Genomic DNA, 22,173 nt, shown 5'->3' on the forward strand with positions numbered 1-22,173 from the left:
ATAGTGTCACAGGAGGAACAGGGAGATTTACAAAGGTACTGGTTATTGACTAAAACGTACCCGTGTCTCCCATGGAATCTCTTTCTCCTTTCTGGCTCTGGCTTCGGCTCTTTGTCTTTCTTCAAGCCTATGCTTTGCTTCAGTAGCTGAATCAATGTCTCTGATCTTTAAGTTGTAAGTTACATCTTTCCATAAGCTAAAAAAATAATAATATTTATACAACATGATGCAAAACTCATTTCTTATTGCAGGTTTAGGAGAAAGATTTTAAACTAACATGAGGGAAAAATCCACGAGGGAACATAAATAGGCAGATGGCCAATTTTGTTTCAAAACCTTGATGACTGACATTCATCCCATATTATTGCTCATAATCTACGTTATATGCAATAAATAAATAATGATTTATTTCCTAGTATGTGAAAGTAGATTTTTTTCACATAATACAGCTAAGCAATGCACTTGTTCTATCAAAATATAGAGGTGAAGTAACTGATATTTAATTTCCAAGCAAATTAGATTTATGAGACCCAGAATCTCTTCTGCAAATGCAAGGGATCCCATTTACAGAAAAGACAGATCCAGCAGAGGCTATTGCAGGAGGAAGGGAGAAGCATTTTGGTGATTCCTCTGTAACCAGTCCCCTGCCCCACTCCTCTGTTTTCAGGGGACCTAGGTGGAAGGAGGAGTCCGCAAACACACCACCTTTCCCTCCCTGTTAATTCCAGTAGAAGTGTCATGTGAGGGAAACTGTGCTGGCAAGAATTCAGGATCCAAGCCACTAACCTCTATTTACCTGAAGGTCTGGGTTTTAGTAGGCAAGAGAGGAAGAAGAGTTATGCTTACCAGCGGGATTCATATTCTTCTTGATCTTCTAGTTTTCTTACTTTCTTCTTAATGATAGGCATTTTCTTGGTATCTATAAAGACTACATTCTCCTAAAGAAAGAATAGCACTATTATTGTTTATATTTTTCAATTTGTTCACCATCTAGGTTTTATTTACCATTAAGTTTTGCAAAATTTCTCTGGCGCAATTAAATTTCACAGCAGAGATGCCGTCAGCTGCCATGGTCTAGCATCAATATCAGCCCCCAAATATGCTGAGCCTCAACCAGCAAGAAGCGCAATTCACTCGGTGGCCCCTTGGGATGTTAAATCCATTAGAAGGCTTTTGGGCTGAAGCCAATTTATTAGCAACAGGAAAAGGCATTCAGATGACATGCTTTGGATAATCAGTATTTTCTTTGAGTGCCACAACATGTTCCTCTAGTCTAGCCTATTGATTAAAACAAAACAGAAAAAGGGATGATTTACCCCAGTTGCATGTTTAGCATACATGACACCATTCCATTCTCCTTCAACTGAACAGAAAGATTTCTTGTCATTAGGAGAACTAAAAGAAAAGATAAAAAACAGGATCCATCACTACTAATAGTATTCATGTCTTGTGTCTTATTCTCTTACTACCACAAGTATGAAATGAGTTTGTTGCTTAAAACCCCTGAATATACTTACAAGATTTCTGCTGTAACTCTGTGCTTTTTCCCACCATAGAAAGGTTTCGTGTGGAAGATTATGGTAGCATTATAGCCTGTCTTGGAGCAGCTAATGTTGCATTCTCCTCCCAGCTCTATCCATGGCACTGTGAGAATAGATCTGTCAAGGTAACAGAAGAGGCCCTTAAAGAGTTAGGAAAAGAAACATTTGCTATCATAAAATAAATTGCCGAAAAGTGTGAAGTCACTTACCTCCCGTAACCATTGGGGAATGTTAGAATATAGTGCTCGTCATAATCTAGGCATGAGACACACCCTGCAAGAGAATAGGGCATTAGGAGAATAAGACAGTATTTTCATATGAAATAAGATGACAAAGGACCACAGAAGAATAAGAATGCTGCCATGAAAATCTTGGCTGCAAGTTATTTTATGTTGAAGAACTAAGCCAACGGAACCAGAAAAGAGAACCTATGCTCCTGCCCCTTGAAATGTTTTGGGCATAATTTATGATAGCATAATGAAAAGAAACGGCAGCATATCTGAATCTTTAATCATTGTTCTCTGAATTCTCCTCCCCCCCCCAAAGGTCCAATAAATCTATTTCCTGTTTGCCCCATTACTTTTTGCTCTGCTGCCATGTTTTAAGAACAAACATGCAAGACAGTGCAACAAAGAAACAGCCATACATTCAGTATTATCAATTGCAGCAGCTGCACTCTATGAGGTCTGGGCAGATGACTTTCTGATCCCTGCAGCCCAAGTGGTTCCCTTCCCCCTTAAAACTGGAAATGGGGATCTTCTACAGACAATACACATGCTGAACTATGTGCCCCATAGTTAATGCCAGTCATATTGTGACTTCAGTTCTCTTGGGTCAGTTGATGCCTTGTGGACTTAAAGCCCAAAATACATGGCATCAGGATGGGCTGGAGCCTTTGCAAACATTGCTGCAGGCAATCAGTATACAGTGAGACCTTTTTTATAATGAAAAGCAAGACCCAATGGATTCTGTATTGGTTTGTGACTACTGCGGTGATTGCCACCAGCCTTCAATGAGAAATGTTATCCAGCATGAAAAAATAATTCATCAAATACTTTCTCATAAATACATTTATTTAGAGAATCAGGAAGTAGATGCACATTTCTGTGACAGTAGACATACCTTGGCCTATATTATGAACGCCAATAGACATTCCCAGGAACTTTGACTTAGTCCAGATGTGGGCATTGAATTGTATTTTCTTGCTAGAGCATTCTGCATAAAATGCTGAAACTTAAGGACAGAAAGAAATGGTAAACTATAAAGCAATAAATTCAGGATAAAACACCTGCAAAGCACAAACTGATATTTATTATTTACTTCCCAAGTAAAAAATCAGCAGCAAAGCCCAACACTGACTAAACACCAGCATTAAAACAGAGGTTTTAAAAATCTGCAATAGGCTTCTTCACTTACTTGGAGGGTGGTGAGAAACTTGTTCCGCTACAAACGTTACACTGTTTTGGGTAACCCATGGAAGTGGTCCATCTGCCAGAGTTTCCTATAAAGACGTATTCCAATGTTACATGATATACAGTCTTTTTAACACGTATACCAAGGTATTCGGATGTGTTCCCTACCTAAATCTTCCAAAGATGCACAGAATAAAGGGTAAAATACACAAGGGCACAATGTATGCTATTTCCTAGGATGTGCATGATTTGTATGCCTAGGAAGAGACTCTGAAATAAATCTGGGCACACGGTATGATTTGCACAGTAGAGGATGTGCACTACAGCATGATGTGTAGACATCACATGGATATGGTCTATGTAATCAGCATCTATGGGTATGACAAGGGAGGCGGGCCTGAGCATTCCAGGGCAAATACCATGCGTGGTGTGGGAAATGTCTGCATAGGATTAGAAGGCATCATCCAGTGGTGGACAAACTTTGTTCCACAAAATTTACTCTCAGATTGGATGCACCAACTAGGAAAAATCATTGCATTTGCCCACATATAAAGTATCATTTAGAAAATGTGCTCTCTCCCAAAATGAACAATGTGAAGCAAACTAGTCTGGAAAGGCCCTCAATGCTATCTACAAGTCCCCCATTTAAAATGCAGCCTCATTTTAATAGTAGCCCATAAAACAAAACCATAAGGGGAGGGAAACATAAGCGTCAGACTGAGTCCAAACCAAAGGCCAGGCGGAACAGCTCTGTCTTGCAGGCCCTGCGGAAAGATGTCAAGTCCCACAGGGCCCTAGTCTCTTGTGACAGAGCATTCCACCAAGTAGGGGCCAGTACTGAAAAGGCCCTGGCCTTAGTTGAGACCAATCTAACCACTTTGCAGCTTGGGACCTCCAAAGTGTTATTTGTGGACCTTAAGGTCCTCCATGGGGCATACCAGGAGTGGCGGTCCCGTAGGTACAAGGGTCCTAGACTGCATAGGTCAATAAAGTATGATGTAACTCTGGGAGACCTAGATTCAAATATTCACTCAACCATGAAGCTCAGTGGGTAACTACGGGCCAGTCACTATTTATTCTATCTCACAGGGTTGTGAGAATAACATGGGAGGGGGAAAAACATGTATGTAGTCTAGAGCTGCCTGGAGGAAACGTGGAATATAACTGAACTAAATGCTAGACAAATTACTTAGAAAGCTATCCTGAGAAAGTGATCAAAAGACAGATGGCACAGTATGAGACAGTATGAGGTCTGATGCTGAATAAGAAAAATTAAATTTCTCAAGCTCTGGGTTATTCAAGGCACCTTGAACTTAAAAATGGTGAACTGTCCCTTCCTCTCAACAAAATGGAAATGAGAGTTAAAGCTCTTATGAAATGGCTGAGATTTTAAAAAGTTGCATTTTGTAAACAAGCTGTCAAGTAATTTTTACTAACCGTAGTTTCTTCTTGTTCCACACTTGGCAGCACCCAGTGACACCGGAATATTTCTCCCAGGATGGGATTGTAAGGCTTTTTCGCAACAGACCCTTTTCTTCCTGCATGGAAAGCTGAGAGGTACCACTTTACCACCTGAACCATTCGGTCCTTTGGATCTTTTTGGTCACTAATACTAGAGAAGACATAATAGGATAACAAAAGATATTTTTTAAAAAAATTGAAACCACAAAAAAGTTATTCAAGATGTTTAATCTTGAGAGGAAAAAATCTAACTGTTTAGCTACACATAAAAGACCTTATCATTCCTACCTGTAAGATAAAATGCTTTACCAGCAATGTAAAACTAGCTGCCCAGTTTCAGTCCCAATACAGTGGTACCTTGGGTTACATACTCTTCTGGTTACATACGCTTCAGGTTACAGACTCCAATAACCCAGAAATAGTACCTCGGTTTTAAGAATTTTGCTTCAGGATGAGAACAGAAATCGTGCAGCGGCGGCGCAGCAGCAGGAGGCCCCATTAGCTAAAGTGGTGCTTCAGGTTAAGAACAGTTTCAGGTTAAGAACGGACCTCCGGAACGAATTAAGTACTTAACCCGAGGTACCACTGTATTGCTAGAGGCGGCAGGATCTGCCTAACAAGTAGGCAGCAAATCATGTGTATGTTCAAATTAGATCATGGTCCGTGGACAAAAATGCATCCACTGAAGTGGAGCTGAGCACCTACGTGCTTGGATTCTGTGCAAATGAATATGAAGCTTGCACTACTGCAGGTATATAAGCTGTATGAAAAGAAAATTGAGAATACCTTACAAATAAGTCTGGATGTGCAAAGAAGTCTGCATACATTTCTAAAAGAGATCTTCTTTCCAAAATAAAAGTTGGAAGAACCACCTGAGGGAAGAAACACACAAGACTCTTAAGGATTTGATTATCTAAAAAAACACTTAAGTCTTAACGCTGCTCAAAACTGCTTAAGCATAATTTGACATTTGTAAGAGTCAGCACTTACTGCTGGTACCACACTTAGTTAAAAAGCAGCTGGGCCTTTCCACTAAGCTTTCCAGTACAGGATTATTATTATTATTTTACACAATACATCCAAGAAACTTTAAAAGGAGGGACATAATATATTTCTGGTTTGTGATCAGGCTATTGCAAAAGAAGGAACCTATTATGTGCCCAATACTGTTTATTAAAAGAACAGCCCAGAATGTTGAGCATGGGGGATAATCCAAAACAGAAACAACACTGGAAACTCTATTCATTTCACCTGTCTGGAGATGTGAGAAATCACTACTCATCTCAGTTTAAAGGCAATATATAATGATCATGCTGCTCAATTGGGCCTGATTTGCTCTTCAGTATGTAATGGTAACCCAAGCCAGGTAACTGGCTTAAGCATTACTAAAAAACCAGCACTCACCGTGAGCAGAAACCAAGGCTTGCTCCTTGTAATTTTTGAATTTCGTATTAAAATTCTCTACTTATTACTTGTGAGTTTTTTTAAGACTATGACCTACTATCACATGTGGATGAGATCAATATAAAAACTGTAAGATTAAGTCTCCATGAAATCAAGTGCTCCAGTCAAATTAATTTCAATGAGACTGAAACAAGCCTAACATTAAATGCTGAAGCAACTATGGCACGCCCCCCCCCCCCAAAAAAAAGTCAGGAGCCCTTAGGAGAGGGAGAGCTTTGGGCTGCAGTGTGGACAGCGCATCTTGTGCAAATATCATTGTAAGAGTGCAGCAACTAGATGCCACCCTGTGTTGAATTTGAGCATGTAACGATCCATGCCATTGAAGAGATTACTTACAAACAAGTTTGTGCAGGTTTAACACATGCAGATTCAACAATCATAGTTAGGATTTGGGATAGAGGAGATGCAAAATTGATTTATTTGACGACGGAATACTCTTGCACTCAAAGCAATTAAAGCCACTAACTGCTCAAACTCCATGGACCTCCTTTTGACTCTTACCTTGGTTAAATCCATTCCTAACCTAACTTGTGACAAAAGATGCATGATAACGCTCTTGTGTTCTTCCACAGACTCCCCTTCATTATCGTCATCTCTATCGTCAAGGGGATCAAACAGATCTGTAATAATAAACTGCATTCAACACATGCTTCACTGAAGAAGTAGAAAACATTCAAATAATTAAAATCTAATTAAGGGGTGGGGAACCTGTTTGCCTTAATTTCATGTGTGTGAGAGAAAATGAGGAAGAAGGTGGCAAAAAGAGGGAGAGAAAACAAGGGCTCTGGGCCCACCCACTGTCAGCCCAAGTGGGGGAAGGTTCCCCACACCTTATCAAATACGCCAAGATAGGCAAACATTGTTTTTTCGCCTTAACAATAGCAGAGATATTGAAAGCAAGCATGCAGATAAAGATTTATTTATCCTTGCTACTTAGCATAGAGAAGAAAAAGTAGTCTTTTGTAGTATCTATACACGCTGCAATTTGTAGCAAGGAGCTGTTGGGGTTCTAGATGGTTTGCAGACTTCTCTTACCAGCATCATTTGTCCCATTAGACATGGAAGAGTTGAGGGACTCTGTTGTGTCTGGGCGCTTCATACTACTTCCTGTGCTGCTACGAGTTAGGATTGCCCCGGGCCCTGAAGAGCTATAGAAAGATACAAAGCATTTTAGACCATTACAAACACGATAAGGATGTGAAGAACTCCCACACTTGGGGAATGGCTGAGAAACACTAAATTCCAGGGCAGATAAAGAGCAGCTTTAAGGTATGGAAAAGAGACCAAAGGAAGGCCAATAGTTCACTTTCATTTAGCATTTTAAAAGGTTTAAGGATTGTAGCCAGAGGTTAAGCCTCCCAAGAGTCTGGGGACCCACAAGAGAGGCTTTTCAGGGAACACAGGGGGCTGCAGTGGGTAAAAAAGGAAACCTCTGTTGTGTTCAGCAGCCTTCCACTTCCTTAACTTATAAATAAAAGTTCTTTACATATATTATCAGAATTTACCTGCCATTACTCTATGTTGTTGGTCACTTTGACAGGCATGTCAACTGCCTGACATCATAGTGGCCCAACTACAAAGGAAAAAAACTGGAGCACACTCAAAGTGCACTGATTCTTTCCTTACAAGGAAAATACCTGCAGTGGGAGTTGTACTTAGTGCTGATTGGAACCCCTACTTTTGGCAGGGACCGCCCTCAGGAGTTCCCAAGTGGAACCAATCCCAGTGAAGCCTGTACTTGTCACCAAATTTAAAGGGCACCAAATTAAAACTCTGCCTGCCAGGAGCACTCTTAATTGGTTCCTTTGCAGCTTTGTTTTTGCCTGCCATTACATTTGACATCAGGGGTGGGAGGAACTGTCTCTGTTGAGCAAATGAGGACACCCGCCAGGCCAAATTAGGCCTGTATATGGTGGGTCAGATTTAGCAGAGTTTAAAGGCTAGATGGCTATAGGCAACTCACTACTTAGTTGATGGCTGAAGTCTATGAATTGAGGAAAACCTCTGTGCACCACACAACAGCTCATGAATAAAACGTCAATTTCCATTAGCTTGTATAAGAAATTGTGCAATTTTCATATCCACGCAGGGCATAATGTTGGCACATTATAGTTGCTTCATTCACAGTATGAATTTTAAAAATCGGAATTGTTCTTAATTTGTATTTTTAAGAAAGTGAGAAAGTGGAGTAAAAATCCTGGGTTAGATCCAACACAGTTTGATCTGTTGCCCACTTGTACAATGAAGCTTATATTTCCTTTCTCGCTCCCCTGCACCCTCTTAAAATCTGCTCCGGAGGGTCTGGGGATCCTGTGGAACAGATTTTGAGGGCACAGAGGCAGCTGCAGGAGTGAGGTAAGAAACCATAAGTCCTGTTGTGCAAGCAGAAGGACATCACTGAGCACTGCCCACTGTCCTAATGATTTCTGCTACATGCATGGAATGTGTTCAGTATATGTACAGACTTTGACAGTTCTCAAGGGGAAATAGTGTTCGTAGGCTTCCCATTACTTACTCCAAACATCTCTTTGGGGATGAGCTGCTTTGATAGAATTCATCAGCATCATAAAATTCATCTTCACTGCTGGAGTAAGAGAAATCTGGAACTGTATTTGGAGAAATATTGGCATGGCTCGGAGAAGTTAAACTGCTGCTAGGTGCTGACTGGCCACTTCCTGTAACGATTATGCATATAAATGTAAAAAAAACACAACAGTTTGTTGTTTTCAAACAAAACATAAGTAGCTGAACTTTTATTAGCTCATGAAGTTCAAGATCAATAATGATTTATAAATAGATCTAAACATAGTATCTTTTAAAAAGTAACGACAACAATCAAAGCAATGGAAGAGACCTGTAACAGAGGTGATTGGATGCAAGGCATGTCTCTCCCAACCACAACACACAAACCAGCATTCCTGATTGGTGCAGGTTGGGGCGGATAGGAGTTCGAGTCCAGCAATGTCTGGAGGGCACCAGGTTAGCCACTTTGGTCTAGAACATCACCAGGGTTTTATTCCATCCACTTGGAAATAGTGGGAGCCTATGAAATCACCAATAAAGCATGTGCATCATGAAAAGGGGTACCATTCAAATCCTGATGTTGCGGTACTACAACACCCATCTGTTCCAGAGAGAACGGCCAATGGTCAGAAAGGATGGGGGTTGTATTCCAGCAACATCTGGAGGTCCACAGGCGTCCCACTCCCACCAAACTGTGGAAGTGTATTTTGAAACAAGATAAGCATTTGTGCTATACCTGTACTATTTGGTGTTGGAGTCTGGTGACTTCCAATTAATGCTACAACTGGTCCAACTGCCAAGGATGAAGGTCGCTGCTCTGATTTGCAAAGCTGGGTTGGTTCTAAAATTTATTACAAAGTGACAAGTGAAATGGTGTAAGCAAAAATCCTGACGTATTCATGGTATCATCCTAGGCACAGAATGTATTCTGCTGTTCTACTCTCCGTGTGGGAAGATGAAAGCTCACTGCTCTACCACATTCCTAGTTTAGTTGAGTATATTTAATGCAAAGAACAGGCAATGAAGATAGGGAATGCAAACACACTACTATGTGAACTGATTATAAAAACACCACTTGTAAAAAGAAATCATTTAATTTGAGTACAAGAGGAAAGAGTCAAATATACCATATTTTTCGCCCTATAGGACGCAATTTTTCCCCTCCAAAAATGAAGGGGAAATGTGTGTGCGTCCTATGGGGCGAATGCAGGCTTTCGCTGAAGCCTGGAGAGCGAGAGGCGTCGGTGTGCACCGACCCCTCTCGCTCTCCAGGCTTCAGGAAGCTATCCACAAGCCTCGTGCGCCCGGCGGGAGGTCCCGCCGGGCGCGCGAGGCTTGGGGTGGCAGCGGGCGGCAGCCTGCACCCCGAAGCACGGGGCGTGCTGCGGAGCACGCCCCGTGCTTCGGGCAGATGTCCGCAAGCCTTGCGCGCCCGACGGGAGGTCCCGCCAGGCTTGCACGCAGCAGCCTGTTCTGGGGGTTGGAGTCAGGGGAAGCTCGGGCCTGGTGGGAAATATTTTTTTTTCTTTATTTCCCCCCAAAAAAACCTAGGTGCGTCCTATAGGGCGAAAAATACGGTACTTCAGCACAGAGAATAAAGTTAGCTCATTTCCAAAGCAACAGCACAGCACAAATAGCTTATAAGCTACATCCTTTATGCAACCACATTCAGTGAATACAGTGGTACCTTGGTTCCCAAATGCCGCAAACCCGGAAGTGTGTGTTCTGGTTTGCGAACGTTTTTTGAAAGCCGAACGTCTGACACGGCTTCCGATTTAAGTGCAGGAAGCTCCTGCAGCCAATCAGAAGCCGTGCCTTGGTTTTTGAACCGTTTCAGGGGTCGGACTAAGTTTGAGAACCAAGGTACCACTGTATATGCATTCTACTGGGGTTGTTGTCCTTTCCAGCTCCACTCAACAACCCCACGAACCTGCCAACCTGATCAAACCTTCCTCCCTTTACACTTCAACGATCCCTTCACCGCTTGTCCCAAGCCCCATCCTCTTTTAAAGGGGTGGTGCTTAGCCAAACCGCTTCGTGAAGCATCTCCCTCCCTCATTAAACAGCTTCCTTGGGTCGCCTGCCACCCACACTGCTAGCCTGTCTGCATGCTGTTCATCATGCTGGAATTGGTGTGGCGGCAGCCTAACATTTTTATGCATGTATGTAAGAAATAAAGGGATGGGGGGGGGAGTGGGAGAAAGTGCATATAAAATAAATCACATTTGAGCGGAAACAGGGTATCTACTATTAATACTAAACATTAAATTTTCATAAGTTTCAGAAACAAACATTTCCACAAGTAGTTTACAAATACTATACCTGAAGGTAAGACAGTCTGGGTAGGCATTGTGCTGATCACTGAAGATTCCAATAGACTAGGTTGATATATTGCATCAACAGGATTAATAGTGCTCTACGACACAAAAAACAAATTAAACCTTTTTTGAGAACCACAGCGGTGTGTGCAGGAACTTTCTTAATGCAATAGCAAATTCCTGAGAGAAATGCAAAGTGACAGAAGTACAGCAAATGTTCTCCAAGCATTAGTGGTCTGTACAGAATAGCAGTAGCAAGTTGAAAGTGAATTTAGTTAAGTGTAAATATAAATACTCTTATCATAAAACCCAGGAGTCCCAGCTTTAATTTTTAACGTACTGATGTGATAGCAACCCTAAAAGATGACAGACAATCTAGAGATTGTGGTTTACTCCTGCTTTCAGAAAAGATACTCAACAATTCCAGAAGTACTGCTGAACATGGTGCCATAAGAATTTGTCAAGAATCTTGAACAGGAGTCACTATGAATATGTTTTATGACTCAGAGATTTCATTCTGCTCCTTTGCAGTTTGAGGGAAAGCATAATGCATTGTCTGATCTTGTTTCACACTAGTTCATTTTACGTTGAGACACAGTTCCGTTTATCTTTCCACCTTCAATTTTCTTTTTCAGAAAAGCAATTGTCCCTTTAATAATAATACCCCTTAAGACCTCTTCACACACTACACACTGCCAGATTCTGATGCAGGACTGGTGTCACTTTGATCAGGACAGGAAATTAACATAGTGCATCAACTGTCACTATTTTAAAGGGGAAAAGACTATAATACTTTCAGCAAGTTGAAAAACTGATGAAACTGAAAATTTCCAGTATATGGCGGGCTCGGTATTCATATGTTAGGGTTGCCACAAATCCAGAATTTCCCAGACATAGCTGGTATTCGGCCCTATTAAACAGCGCCCGGGCAGAAATTGCTGGAATGTCCAGGAAAATCCAGACATATGGCAGCAGCCCATGTTAGAAATGGGAGATTTTGGCAAATTTCATTAAAAAGAGCTCGAAGCCTCTATGTTTATTTAGAGGGAAACAACACAACTTCAGCAAAAACAAGAAAAAAAAGCTCAACAACTTTTGTGTCTAGATTTTCACTTTTTGAAATATGGCAACCCTATCATATGTGCCCTCATTATACATGTAACATCTACTAGGATAGATCTGCTTCAAAGAGTAGAAAAATGAAGGCAGTTGGGTATATGATGTGTACGGATATGGGGCTCTGGTCACATGTTATGTGGTACAAGTGAAGGCATGCAAAGATCCACCATACTAAACAAACTGCAAGTGATGCCTTTGGGAAACAGCTGACTTTTCATTTTGTTCAAACTCTGTCAGCAGAGTTCTAAACGTGTGGGTTAAATACAACTGAAATCACCTTTACTGATATTTAAAAACTAAACCTAAAAAAATCCCGCCATTTGCAGAGCACACGGTCAGAAAGAAAACAAGGTAAGGCTAGAGCAGTCAGCAACCTGAAAACTCAGCAGACAACACAATCTGATAAGATCCATTTAAATCCAGATATTGTACAAGATTTCATATCAAAGAAAGATAAACCTAGAAAAACAGTAACTCGGAAGATTAGACACAGACTAAACCAAATGTGAGCTTCTTTCTGGAAAAGTAGGACAGCAACAAAAATAATAAGGAGGAGTCCTTGAAGATATGAAGAGAAGGGGAGCATTTGAGGGTAGTACAAGCAGATAAGTTTTTCCTTTGCAAATGATTAGCAAGAGTGTTAGCTGGTTTTCTGCACACACATTGAAGGACTGTTGTGATAATATATGGGAACAACTCAGAACTTGAGAAATACGGTAACTTCAGGGGCAAGAAATGCTTCTTGCAGCAAGTAATCTCTTCCTGCTTTTAAACTGGCAACAATGGCTATACTTTGGAATTAGCTTCCTGTGGAGGAAGAACTAGATATGGAACAGCTTTAAATCTATGCAGCACAATAAATTTAAGCAACAGTAAAGGAGGGCATCCAATACAATCAATCCACTGATGGATGGAATCTGCCAGTGGAATGGGAAGCGAGACAATCTTCAGCAATCTCCCTCCCCCCCAAGCCTTCTAAATCTGTTGTGGGGGATGGGGGGGCCCTCCAGAGCAGATTTAGAGGCAACGTGGGTGGATAGAGAATCTCCAAATGTTGCCTCCCTCTCCTATTCTGTGGCTGGATTCCTTTCATTAGTTGATGAACAGTATTGGATACCACCCTAAATACTGGACAAGGCCAAATTGCTGTCAGTAAATGAAATTAATTAGAAATTATTTTGATCATTATCATTTTTAACTATTATAAAATAGCATTTGACTCTAATTTTAAATGCACTGAGGTTGTATGGAAACTGACTTTATACAATAGAATCTGCTGTCAAAGATGAATGTTTGTTATGCCTCTAACTTCCAACATACTGGAATGATCACCTTGATATATTTCGCCTTGATATTTTGCCCAGATCCTCACTGTACTAAAGCAGGGGTGGGGAAGCGCTGACCCTCCAGTTGTTGGACTCCAACTCCCATCTATCCTGCCTAACATGGCCAATGGTGAGGGCTGATGGAAATTTGAGGTCAACAACATATGGAGGGTCACAGCTTGCCCACTCCTATTCTAAAGACTTTTATGGATCTTTGAAAATAATGCTTTACTGTTCAGTGTCAAAATGAGTTGTTTTTAAAAGTCAGTATTATTAATTCTACTAACACAAAAATCATGCCAGTTGAGAGAATGTGTTTGATGGCTAACTACCATGGCATTAGGTATAATTACGAGCACGGTTAGTTACTAATATTTTTCCCCATAGCAAAGGAGAAATCTTGGTCCTCTCCTCCCACTCTAATAAATACTATCTCTAATTAATCTCAGAAGAGTATTTGTGAATGGTGTGCCTGAAGAACAGCAGTAAGGACGAAACAGTTGGGACAAAGAACTGGGAAATTCTGGAATACTAATTCCTCAGTCCTTGTACCAAACACTACGTAATGTCGATACAAAGGCGTTGATTCCATAGTCGTCAAATCTGGTCAAGGTTTTGAAAGACATTATCAAAACCTGGTGATAATTCAACAGAGAACATTGACAGACTTTCAGACATCTGAAGTGATGACACCAAAATATTCATTTTCAGGCATTTCAATTTCATTCACCTCAGTTCCTTATTACATTATGATTATATTGGTACACTAGAGGATCTGTACTACATACTTGAGGGAAAAAGACTAGTCAGATTGTTACAGAACTAAAGAATCGTGTATTTTACTATGAGTACAATCAGGAAACAAGTTTTCAAAATTAAAACTACAATAGATGATTAGGAGGCTTTCATATTGAAAAAAAATCAAGCTAATTCAACCCTGCAAATATCACGGTGTGTTTCTAAAACATAGATACTCTTAATGCATTTTAAATTACAATATACTCATCTGAAAGTTATTTCAGACAAGTTAGAAGCACTATTGGCTGGAGTTTTAAGGACAACGGACCAGATATTCGGTTTGTTTTGGATAGAGTTGAACTCCTCAAACAGCATTATAGCTTTTCAACTTACATGTTAGATTATTGGAATTTGCTTTACATAGCACTGCTCCTTGAGACAATTGGGAGCTTCAATTGGTCAGAAATGCAACAGTGAGGGTTCTAATGGGAGCTGTCCATTTTATATTACATTGCACCTATCCTCTACCAACTTCACTGATTACCAATTTGCATCAAGTTTCAAGTCAATGTGCCAGCTATTATCTTCAGTGTCCTAAATGGTTTAGAACCAGAATCTGTACAAACAGAAAAGATAGCTAAATCAAGCCTACAAATGCAAACTTTAACAAGTCTTTTTCAGCATTTTATATTGATGATTGTTACATCTTTGGATATTATGCTGTACTGTATATTTATATATAGTACTTGGATTTTCTTCTCTCTAAAGTTGTTGTGTTTATTGTACCTGGATTTTTTCTTATGTAAACTGCTTCGAGATATATTGATAATCTAGAAATGGCTTAAATAAATTAAGGCTTCTAGGATTTCAAGTCAAATGTTTTCTTCAGGTAAACTAAATAAAACTGGATCATTCAATGTTGATGTTTTAGAAATAACTTGTTCATGTTAAGGACATTCAATCCTTTCTACAGGCTCTTCAGTGTTATTTTTAAAAGGTGTGTTATGCTATGTTGATTTCAAGCTTATCAGAAATAACATCTTGTGTTCCATGTGTTTGAAAAGCTTTCATTTAATTATAAACTCTGCAAAGTTTCAACATCCAGTCTTCACAGCCAGCCTCCTATTAATCTACAAGCAAAACCAATTAAAACACTAGAAAAGTAGAAGATTAATACATTGTGTATCTACGGGTTCAAGCAAAAACAGATAAACATGACCGGAAATATTTTGAATCGTAATACAGTACAAGTAAGTTTGAGAACTGGTAGGAGCTCAGTACTGTTTATATTGAAAACTCAAGAGGACCAAGGCCTCGTTTATTATGCTCATCACAAGAAATCTTGGCAATCGAGTTCCTTAACTGCAGATCTGCCATTCCTGAGTAATTACTATTCCTCTTAAAACTGCATTCTCCATTGCTCCCAGAATGCTGCAGTGTTTAGAAGTTATTTATAATCTACTGATTTGATGCTATGCACCCACATCTTATTTTCAAACTTGTTGTAGCAGAAAGGAAGAACTTGCTTTGAATTTCCACTTTTATAAGACAGAATCTCCTTTGAGACCATTAATAAATGCACATGAACTCATACAGTTAAGAGGCTATCCTTAAACTTTGCAAACTAGTTCACCAACTTTTCTTTATTTATAGGGGAATTCTCACTGTGACTGTCTTGTGATTCACTAGTGATATCATATACAGTATATAGAAGGTACTTTATATTCCCAACTTTATGGCATGATGAGGATTTTCTTAGAAATAGACCTACACTTACCCTACCAGACTGCAGTTACACTCGTGTCTCATGGGGTCCAACACTACTTTGTTTCCTGTAGTTCTAAGGGTCTTAAAATGTGTTTTTAAGTTTCAGCAACGAGGGAAATGGGCCATGAAGAAAGGTCCCAAATAGTTATTAAAATGTAGGGTCAACTAGAAAATAAGAAAAACAAGCTACTTCACATAACTGTTCTGCTCTTGTTTAAGCTAAAATGCCAATGTAAGTTCCTACCAATTTACAAACACTCAGAAGTCAGGAAAATGTATGCAAATGGAAGACAGAAGTAAAGTTACATGAAGTATATACAACAAAGCAACGTGACAGAAACTTCTAGCATGTATTTCAAAAGCAGTATTATAAAGAAATGTTATTCTGAAAGCACGTGCATTTCAGGTACAAGAAGAGTGACCAAGTTATTATCCCAGTTTTTCCCCATTGCGGGTTTAAATTTGCTTCATTAATAAGAAATAGTGGTGATAAAAGCGAAGCTGGAATTTAATATTCTTAATTGTGATTTTTGAAGCTTAAGGAAAGTGACAACATATTGAGGAGACACCAGAAGATGTGACTAAGAAAAAGAATGTCAAAATTGAGTGGAAGTTCAAGCCCCTGTGGCCACATGACTGCAGCTTTAACGTTCTGCCGAAATAAAGGGAGATTGAAAGATTAGATTTAAACTTACTATAAGTCCATCTGCGTGCTTCTCCTCATTACTTTGGTCCTTAAGGAAAAATGTTACAAATATTAACATATCAATTTTTTTACTAGATGCCATGTCTTTGCTTATATGAGAATAATTGTTTCTCTCCAGAATTTTTTACTAGATGCTGCGAAAGTGAAATGTCTCTGAAGGAAAAGAAAACGATTAACCATTAGAAACCTTGCACTTTATAAGCCATTGGTATCTTCTTACAATAGCTAGCTATGTTTGCTATCATCTGAAGATAATAAAGGCTAACATATCAATACCGAAAAGCGCTTTCTGTCAGATGAATATAACACTGAAGAAGCATGCTGCTATGTATCTACTGGTTCTGTTTATTACCAAGTATCATGAAGAGGCCTGCACAAATGCAAGATATTGCAAGATATTTCTGTGACATGCAAGGTATTTCTGTGACATGCTCCTTGATGTTTTGGAAACTATCACCTGGAAAAAATTACAAGTCACTTAAAAGAAAAGCACGACAGTGAAGGGTTTATTTGGCCATGACTAAATGCCTCAGTACCAGTTAAATAAACCCCTCACAGGTGTATGCTTTCTCCTACCACAGGTCTTATCTCTGTGGTCTAGAGTAAGTCTAATGCTAGCCAACCCTTCAAAAATAGTTAAAGGATTAGGTATAGGCTGTAGGATCATGTATTTTCCCTTCTTTCAGATGCAAGGTTCCATCCTACTCCTCAGCTATACCTTAGCTGTAAATGAACTGTAATTCATCTTACATTCAAACTGCATCTCCCTATACAGTACAAATAATCTGTAGTTAACCAGAGTACACCAACATTTAGCAGATTTTCCTTTTATGAAGTCTAGGATTCTCCTCGATACAAACAATGAACCAGACAAAACAAAATTATCCTACCCTTGTTCCAATGAACTCAGGGTGGAGTCCACGGTTGTCTTTTCCCACCCCGTATTAGTTTCATGGGCTGAACCCTGTTGGGCTGAGTATGCACCATTGGCCAAAGGTCACACGGTAAGCTTCATGGATTGAACATGGTTTAATTGAGGAAGTGCCAATCAGAAATATCAGCTGGAAATTCTTCAAAATTTCATCACTGAGTAGGTACCAAAAGAGCACAGTGAAGGGACCTACTTGCCTGATGTCACTAGGCAGTGAGACCCAAAGTATAGCTGCTCCCACACTAGAAGATTGCATATTATGTGGCACCTTTAACAGTGCCAGTTCTGGGGATCAAAGCAGCTGAGTGGGCACACATGGGGCAAGATGAAGCTGCAAGTAAAGTGGTACCAAGTTGCTAAAGGCTTTACATACTAACAGTAACACCTTGAACTTGGCCTGGTAGCAAACCGGCAACCAGTGCAGATCTCTGAGTAGAGATGTTACATGCTGAGAGGGTCTCAGTCCTGGCAGCAGCCGTGTTGCAACATTCCTCACAAACTGTAGGCTTTTGGATTAATAACAAGGGAAACCCCACACAGAGTGTACTGAAGCCATCCAATCTTGAAGTCACCAGTGGCTGAACTACCATGGTCAAGCTCTTGTGGTCCAGGAACAGCCACAGCTGTAGCACCAGTCACAGTTGGTAAAAGACTCTTCTAGCCACTGATAATATCTGGGCCGCCAGGGACAGAGCTGGCTACAGAAGCAGCTCTAAACAATGGATGTGATGTTGAATAAAACTGCCAGTATATCAAAAGCCATACTGAAGACTATACGGTAACAGAAGAATGCAGGGAACCAAGCGTTAACATGCATTAACAACTTTATTGGGTCTGTAATTAAATGATGAATATTAGTGTGTTATTTAATACTTAATCATAGAATCATAGAGTTGGAAGGGACTCCAAGGCCATCTAGTCCAACCCCCTGCAATGCAGTAATTTCAGCTAAAGCATCCATGACAGATGGCCATCCAATCTCTGTTTAAAAATCTCCAAGGAAAGAGTGTCAACCACCTCTTGTGGGAGTCTGTTCCAATGCTGAACAACTCTTACTGTCAGAAAGTTTTTCCAAATGCTTAAGTGGAACCTCCTTTCTTGCAACTTGAGTCTTATCCTCCAGAACAGGAGAAAACAAGCAGGCTCCCTCTTCCATGTGACAGCCCTTAAGATAATTGCAGATGGCTATCATATCTCCTAATCTGTGGCATATGCATATACTTGAGAGATGAGAGTTCCTAATCAGATTATTCTAAAAGAATATATGTAATTTTTAATGTTGAAAACTTAATTAAAGTCATTAATATAATATACAAATTCCGTGGTGGAGTACAGCCAATCATCCATTGCAGAATCCACAGAATGGAAACAAGATCCAATGCATAATTATGTAATGACAAAGGCGATTACACTAATCCCAAATATTCATTGAAACACGCACACACATATATTAAATGCACAGTGATCATGCTCTACGCTCTTTTTTTGTGGACCAGGGACAGGAAAAGGCTTGCATTTTGCTAAAATAAAGCTGCTACAAAAACGAAGGTAGCTTTGTTTCCTCAACCTAAAGCATAATCATACAAAGTCCATTATTCCAAGTCACCAAGGTCCTATAACTTGAGTAAAAAAAAACAAAAAACTAGCTACTTTGATTTCTCTTGCACATTTCCCATGGAACCTATTGTGGGTTTGCAGTAGCTGAATTCCTAATTCTTTCAAGTAAATGCTGCTCAAAGCATGGCACTATTTTTAGAGCTAGGAGGGAATAGACGAGGGCCTCAAACATCAGTTTTTATCTTGATGATTTTAAAATATTATAAATGGATTGAGAAGACATAAGGCTGGCAGAGAGTTATGAACAATTCTATGTTAGTAGGAACGCCATTTCTTTATCTGGCCCACGGGACTCTACCCATACAATGCCCCCTTTCCATACAATTCACTGGCATTGCTCCACAGCCTCAACAGAGTCCTTGAATTGGGATACTGCCTCTCGATCATCTGACTGGAAGTGGAGGGATGCATATATAGAAACCTTTGCCTATTGCGTGGCTAGGAGGCCTATAAAAGGTGAGTGTCTCTACTCACATTTGCCTCTTCCCATACCTACTTTCACCTCTGATCTTGCTCACCACTGGTATGCATCTCATGGAAGCAGGCTTATTAGGGAATGTGGCACAAGCTGCAAAAAGTTCCCTATCCCTATCTTAATGCACTATGTCTGAGATAATGGGCTGGATCCAGACTTTACGGCTGCAGGCAGGAGTATCTCGAGTGGCATTTCACTCAGGCGATGCTCCTAATATTGGTGGTAAGGGAACAACTTCTGCCAGCTCTCCCCTTCTGCTACAGCCCCCAGAACCCTCAGAATGATGTGGGACACTGGATTGGGGTTAAAGGGAGAGACAGAATTAGCAAAAGAAGCCTCCCAAAATTCTGCCAGATCAGAAGCCTTCAGTATTGTCTGCCTCAGGTTTGCATAGGTTTGCAATACAAGGTATGTTCCAAGAACAAAACTGGGATAAGGGTGCACTAAACATTATAACAAATGGGTTATGGAGAGAGAGAGAGCAGCAGCAAAGGTCTCTTTTGTGGATGAATGACTCAAATATTCTCTTCCCCCATCTTTCCTTTTGCACTTTCTATGGAAGCTTTCTTAACTGGCATGGGTATGGGGAAATTTGGACACCAAAGGAGAAAAGCCTAAGCATCAGATACATTATTAATAGATGCATTTTACAATCTTGTGCAACTGCCCATTCAAAATTCTGAACAGAATGTTTATAAATCCAACTTATTCCAAGGCAGATCAACAGTTTATCTGACCCAGAACTGCCTACCCTGACCAGCAAGGACTTCCCCAAGGACGCCAACAGAGATATTTCCTGACTTTCCTATTACTAGAGGTCCTTCAGCTGCAGATGCCAAGGACTGAATTTGAAATCAAACATGCAAAGCATGGGTTCCATCACTAAACTACAACCTTTCCCTCATTTGTTTTTCTTTAGTAAATTGGCAAGCTTGGCCAGAGATATATGGGCAACAAACAGCACTGAAGGTGTTCTGTTTCTTCACCAAAATAACATTTTAGAGTATAAAATCACAGAATGGTAGAGTTGGAAGGGCCCGCAAGGGTCATTCAGTCCAACCCCTTGCAATGCAGGAATATTTTAAGTTGTGTGTAGTGTAGAATGTGGTTGTGTTCATGTCACAAAGATTCACCGGATAGCGGCATATGACAAAGATTTCTTCCAGGCTATTCCTGAAGTTTTTAAGTGCTAGCAACACTTGTACATTCTTTCGTTACTCCAGAAACTTTGTTTTATTTATGCTTATCTTCAGATTTGCAGATGGTACACTCTCTCTTCAGCAGTGAGGCATGCACATCTTCCATGTTTTCACAGAAGAAAATGAGCAAAAAGTATCCTTACACCACAAGCAAGTCTCAGCCTCTTCTCCACCTTGTTAGTCTATTATGTATGGGAGCTATATACAAACATAGCTCTCTTTGGAGAAACCTGTTACAATGTTGTACTACAGCACAAGCGCACTGGGGCTCACCTTCTTTGATCATGTATAAAAGTTCCATAATCCAGTTTACGATTAGGATTTTAAGATGCCCAGAAAAACTTAGTGGGTTTTTCACTTCTGATATGGCAGGAACTTCAGTGCTATAGGTTAGGAATTATTAGGCCTATTAAGATTAGAGAATAAATCCAAAATTTTAGAGTAGATTAGTACATGCAAACCCATTTGGTGAGTAAGGGCTTTAACCATACATATGCAATATCTTTTCATGCCAACAATTGCTCCATTTTATCAATTCTTGGTGAGTAAGGGCTTTAACCATACATATGCAATATTTTTTCATGCCAACAATTGCTCCATTTTATCAATTCTCTATCCAAGGCCCATTGTTAAAGGAGGACATGTTTTAACTCAATTATCAGACACTGATATTCAAGATGAGTTTTTGAAGGCACAAGCACCATCAAATTTCAAGATCAATCTTTAATAGACTATAATTCTGTTATTTATACTGTTCATGTACAACCTAGCAGAGCGCTTTTTTAAACATTTGTTTCGCCATACTTCCAACATGGGGGCTTCCACGAAATAGTTGCTTGTGAATGTTTAAAACACCAAAAGTAATCAAACCAATGTAGGCACTGACATAAAGAATCTGTTTTTATGTATGCTCAAACAAAGCATGAAGAGCACAGTCACAACATTTGAGATTATGGTAACCACTTTGTCAGGATCAATAGGTCAGTAGGATCACCACTTTAATATGAAGAATGGCACAGCATTGAGTATGTTATTGTATGCATTGTATAACTTATACAATGTACATTCATATACCCCTGGCAATCTACTTACAGTATTTATCAATCTACCTACAGATTGCAACAGGAGGGGAAATAATCAAGTCATATAAATGTACATATGTCTATACCTTCCAATTCTTATTAACTTTGATGGCTCAATGCCTCTACAATATAATAGCACAGAACGATTTCTTCCAGAAAACATTATACTGCAAAGACTTTTTATTGTATTTTCCAACAGAGATACTTACTTTAGCAATCTGCAGCAACACAATGCAGTGTTTTATTGATTCAACCATGCTCTAAGGGGGGCAAAAATAAACATGTTAGTATTTCTACAAAACTTTTACTGCTTAGAATAGAGTGTTAAGGAACCTAAGTACTTCCTTTGGTTAGTATGTTCATTATCAGTTTAGTACTTATTTGCCATAGATATCTTGTAAGAATTCATTTATGATAACATTTCTGCACTCGAATGAGTGAACAGGGTGGAGAAAACTATTTTGCTAATAGTTTTAATGGATCATCATTTCCCCA

The 22,173-nt window shown here is 39.8% G+C and overlaps 1 protein-coding gene across 7 annotated transcripts in view; it reads right to left on the reverse strand.

Annotated features, from left to right (window-relative positions):
- The window catches only part of OSBPL9 (oxysterol binding protein like 9), a 61,647-nt gene that overhangs the window by 671 nt on the left and 38,803 nt on the right, over positions 1-22,173 (reverse strand). For 4 of the 7 annotated variants that reach the window (XM_028733501.2, XM_028733500.2, XM_028733507.2 and 1 more), the window contains 16 exons: positions 21,888-21,938; positions 16,364-16,402; positions 10,724-10,817; positions 9,138-9,242; positions 8,394-8,553; positions 6,914-7,026; positions 6,380-6,498; positions 5,201-5,286; positions 4,391-4,565; positions 2,958-3,042; positions 2,664-2,774; positions 1,751-1,814; positions 1,518-1,658; positions 1,317-1,395; positions 847-938; positions 61-196 (listed from right to left, as the gene is read on the reverse strand). In XM_028733501.2, the coding sequence (XP_028589334.1) occupies positions 61-196; positions 847-938; positions 1,317-1,395; positions 1,518-1,658; positions 1,751-1,814; positions 2,664-2,774; positions 2,958-3,042; positions 4,391-4,565; positions 5,201-5,286; positions 6,380-6,498; positions 6,914-7,026; positions 8,394-8,553; positions 9,138-9,242; positions 10,724-10,817; positions 16,364-16,402; positions 21,888-21,938 (1,650 nt within the window). Of the gene's footprint in view, positions 1-60; positions 197-846; positions 939-1,316; positions 1,396-1,517; positions 1,659-1,750; positions 1,815-2,663; positions 2,775-2,957; positions 3,043-4,390; positions 4,566-5,200; positions 5,287-6,379; positions 6,499-6,913; positions 7,027-8,393; positions 8,554-9,137; positions 9,243-10,723; positions 10,818-16,363; positions 16,403-20,869; positions 20,959-21,887; positions 21,939-22,173 lie in introns of those variants that run through there. The other 3 variants (XM_028733503.2, XM_028733502.2, XM_028733506.2) reach the window with 2 other exon arrangements.

Source organism: Podarcis muralis, chromosome 5 (assembly GCF_964188315.1).
Source record: "Podarcis muralis chromosome 5, rPodMur119.hap1.1, whole genome shotgun sequence".
Classification (NCBI taxonomy): Eukaryota; Metazoa; Chordata; class Lepidosauria; order Squamata; family Lacertidae; genus Podarcis; species Podarcis muralis.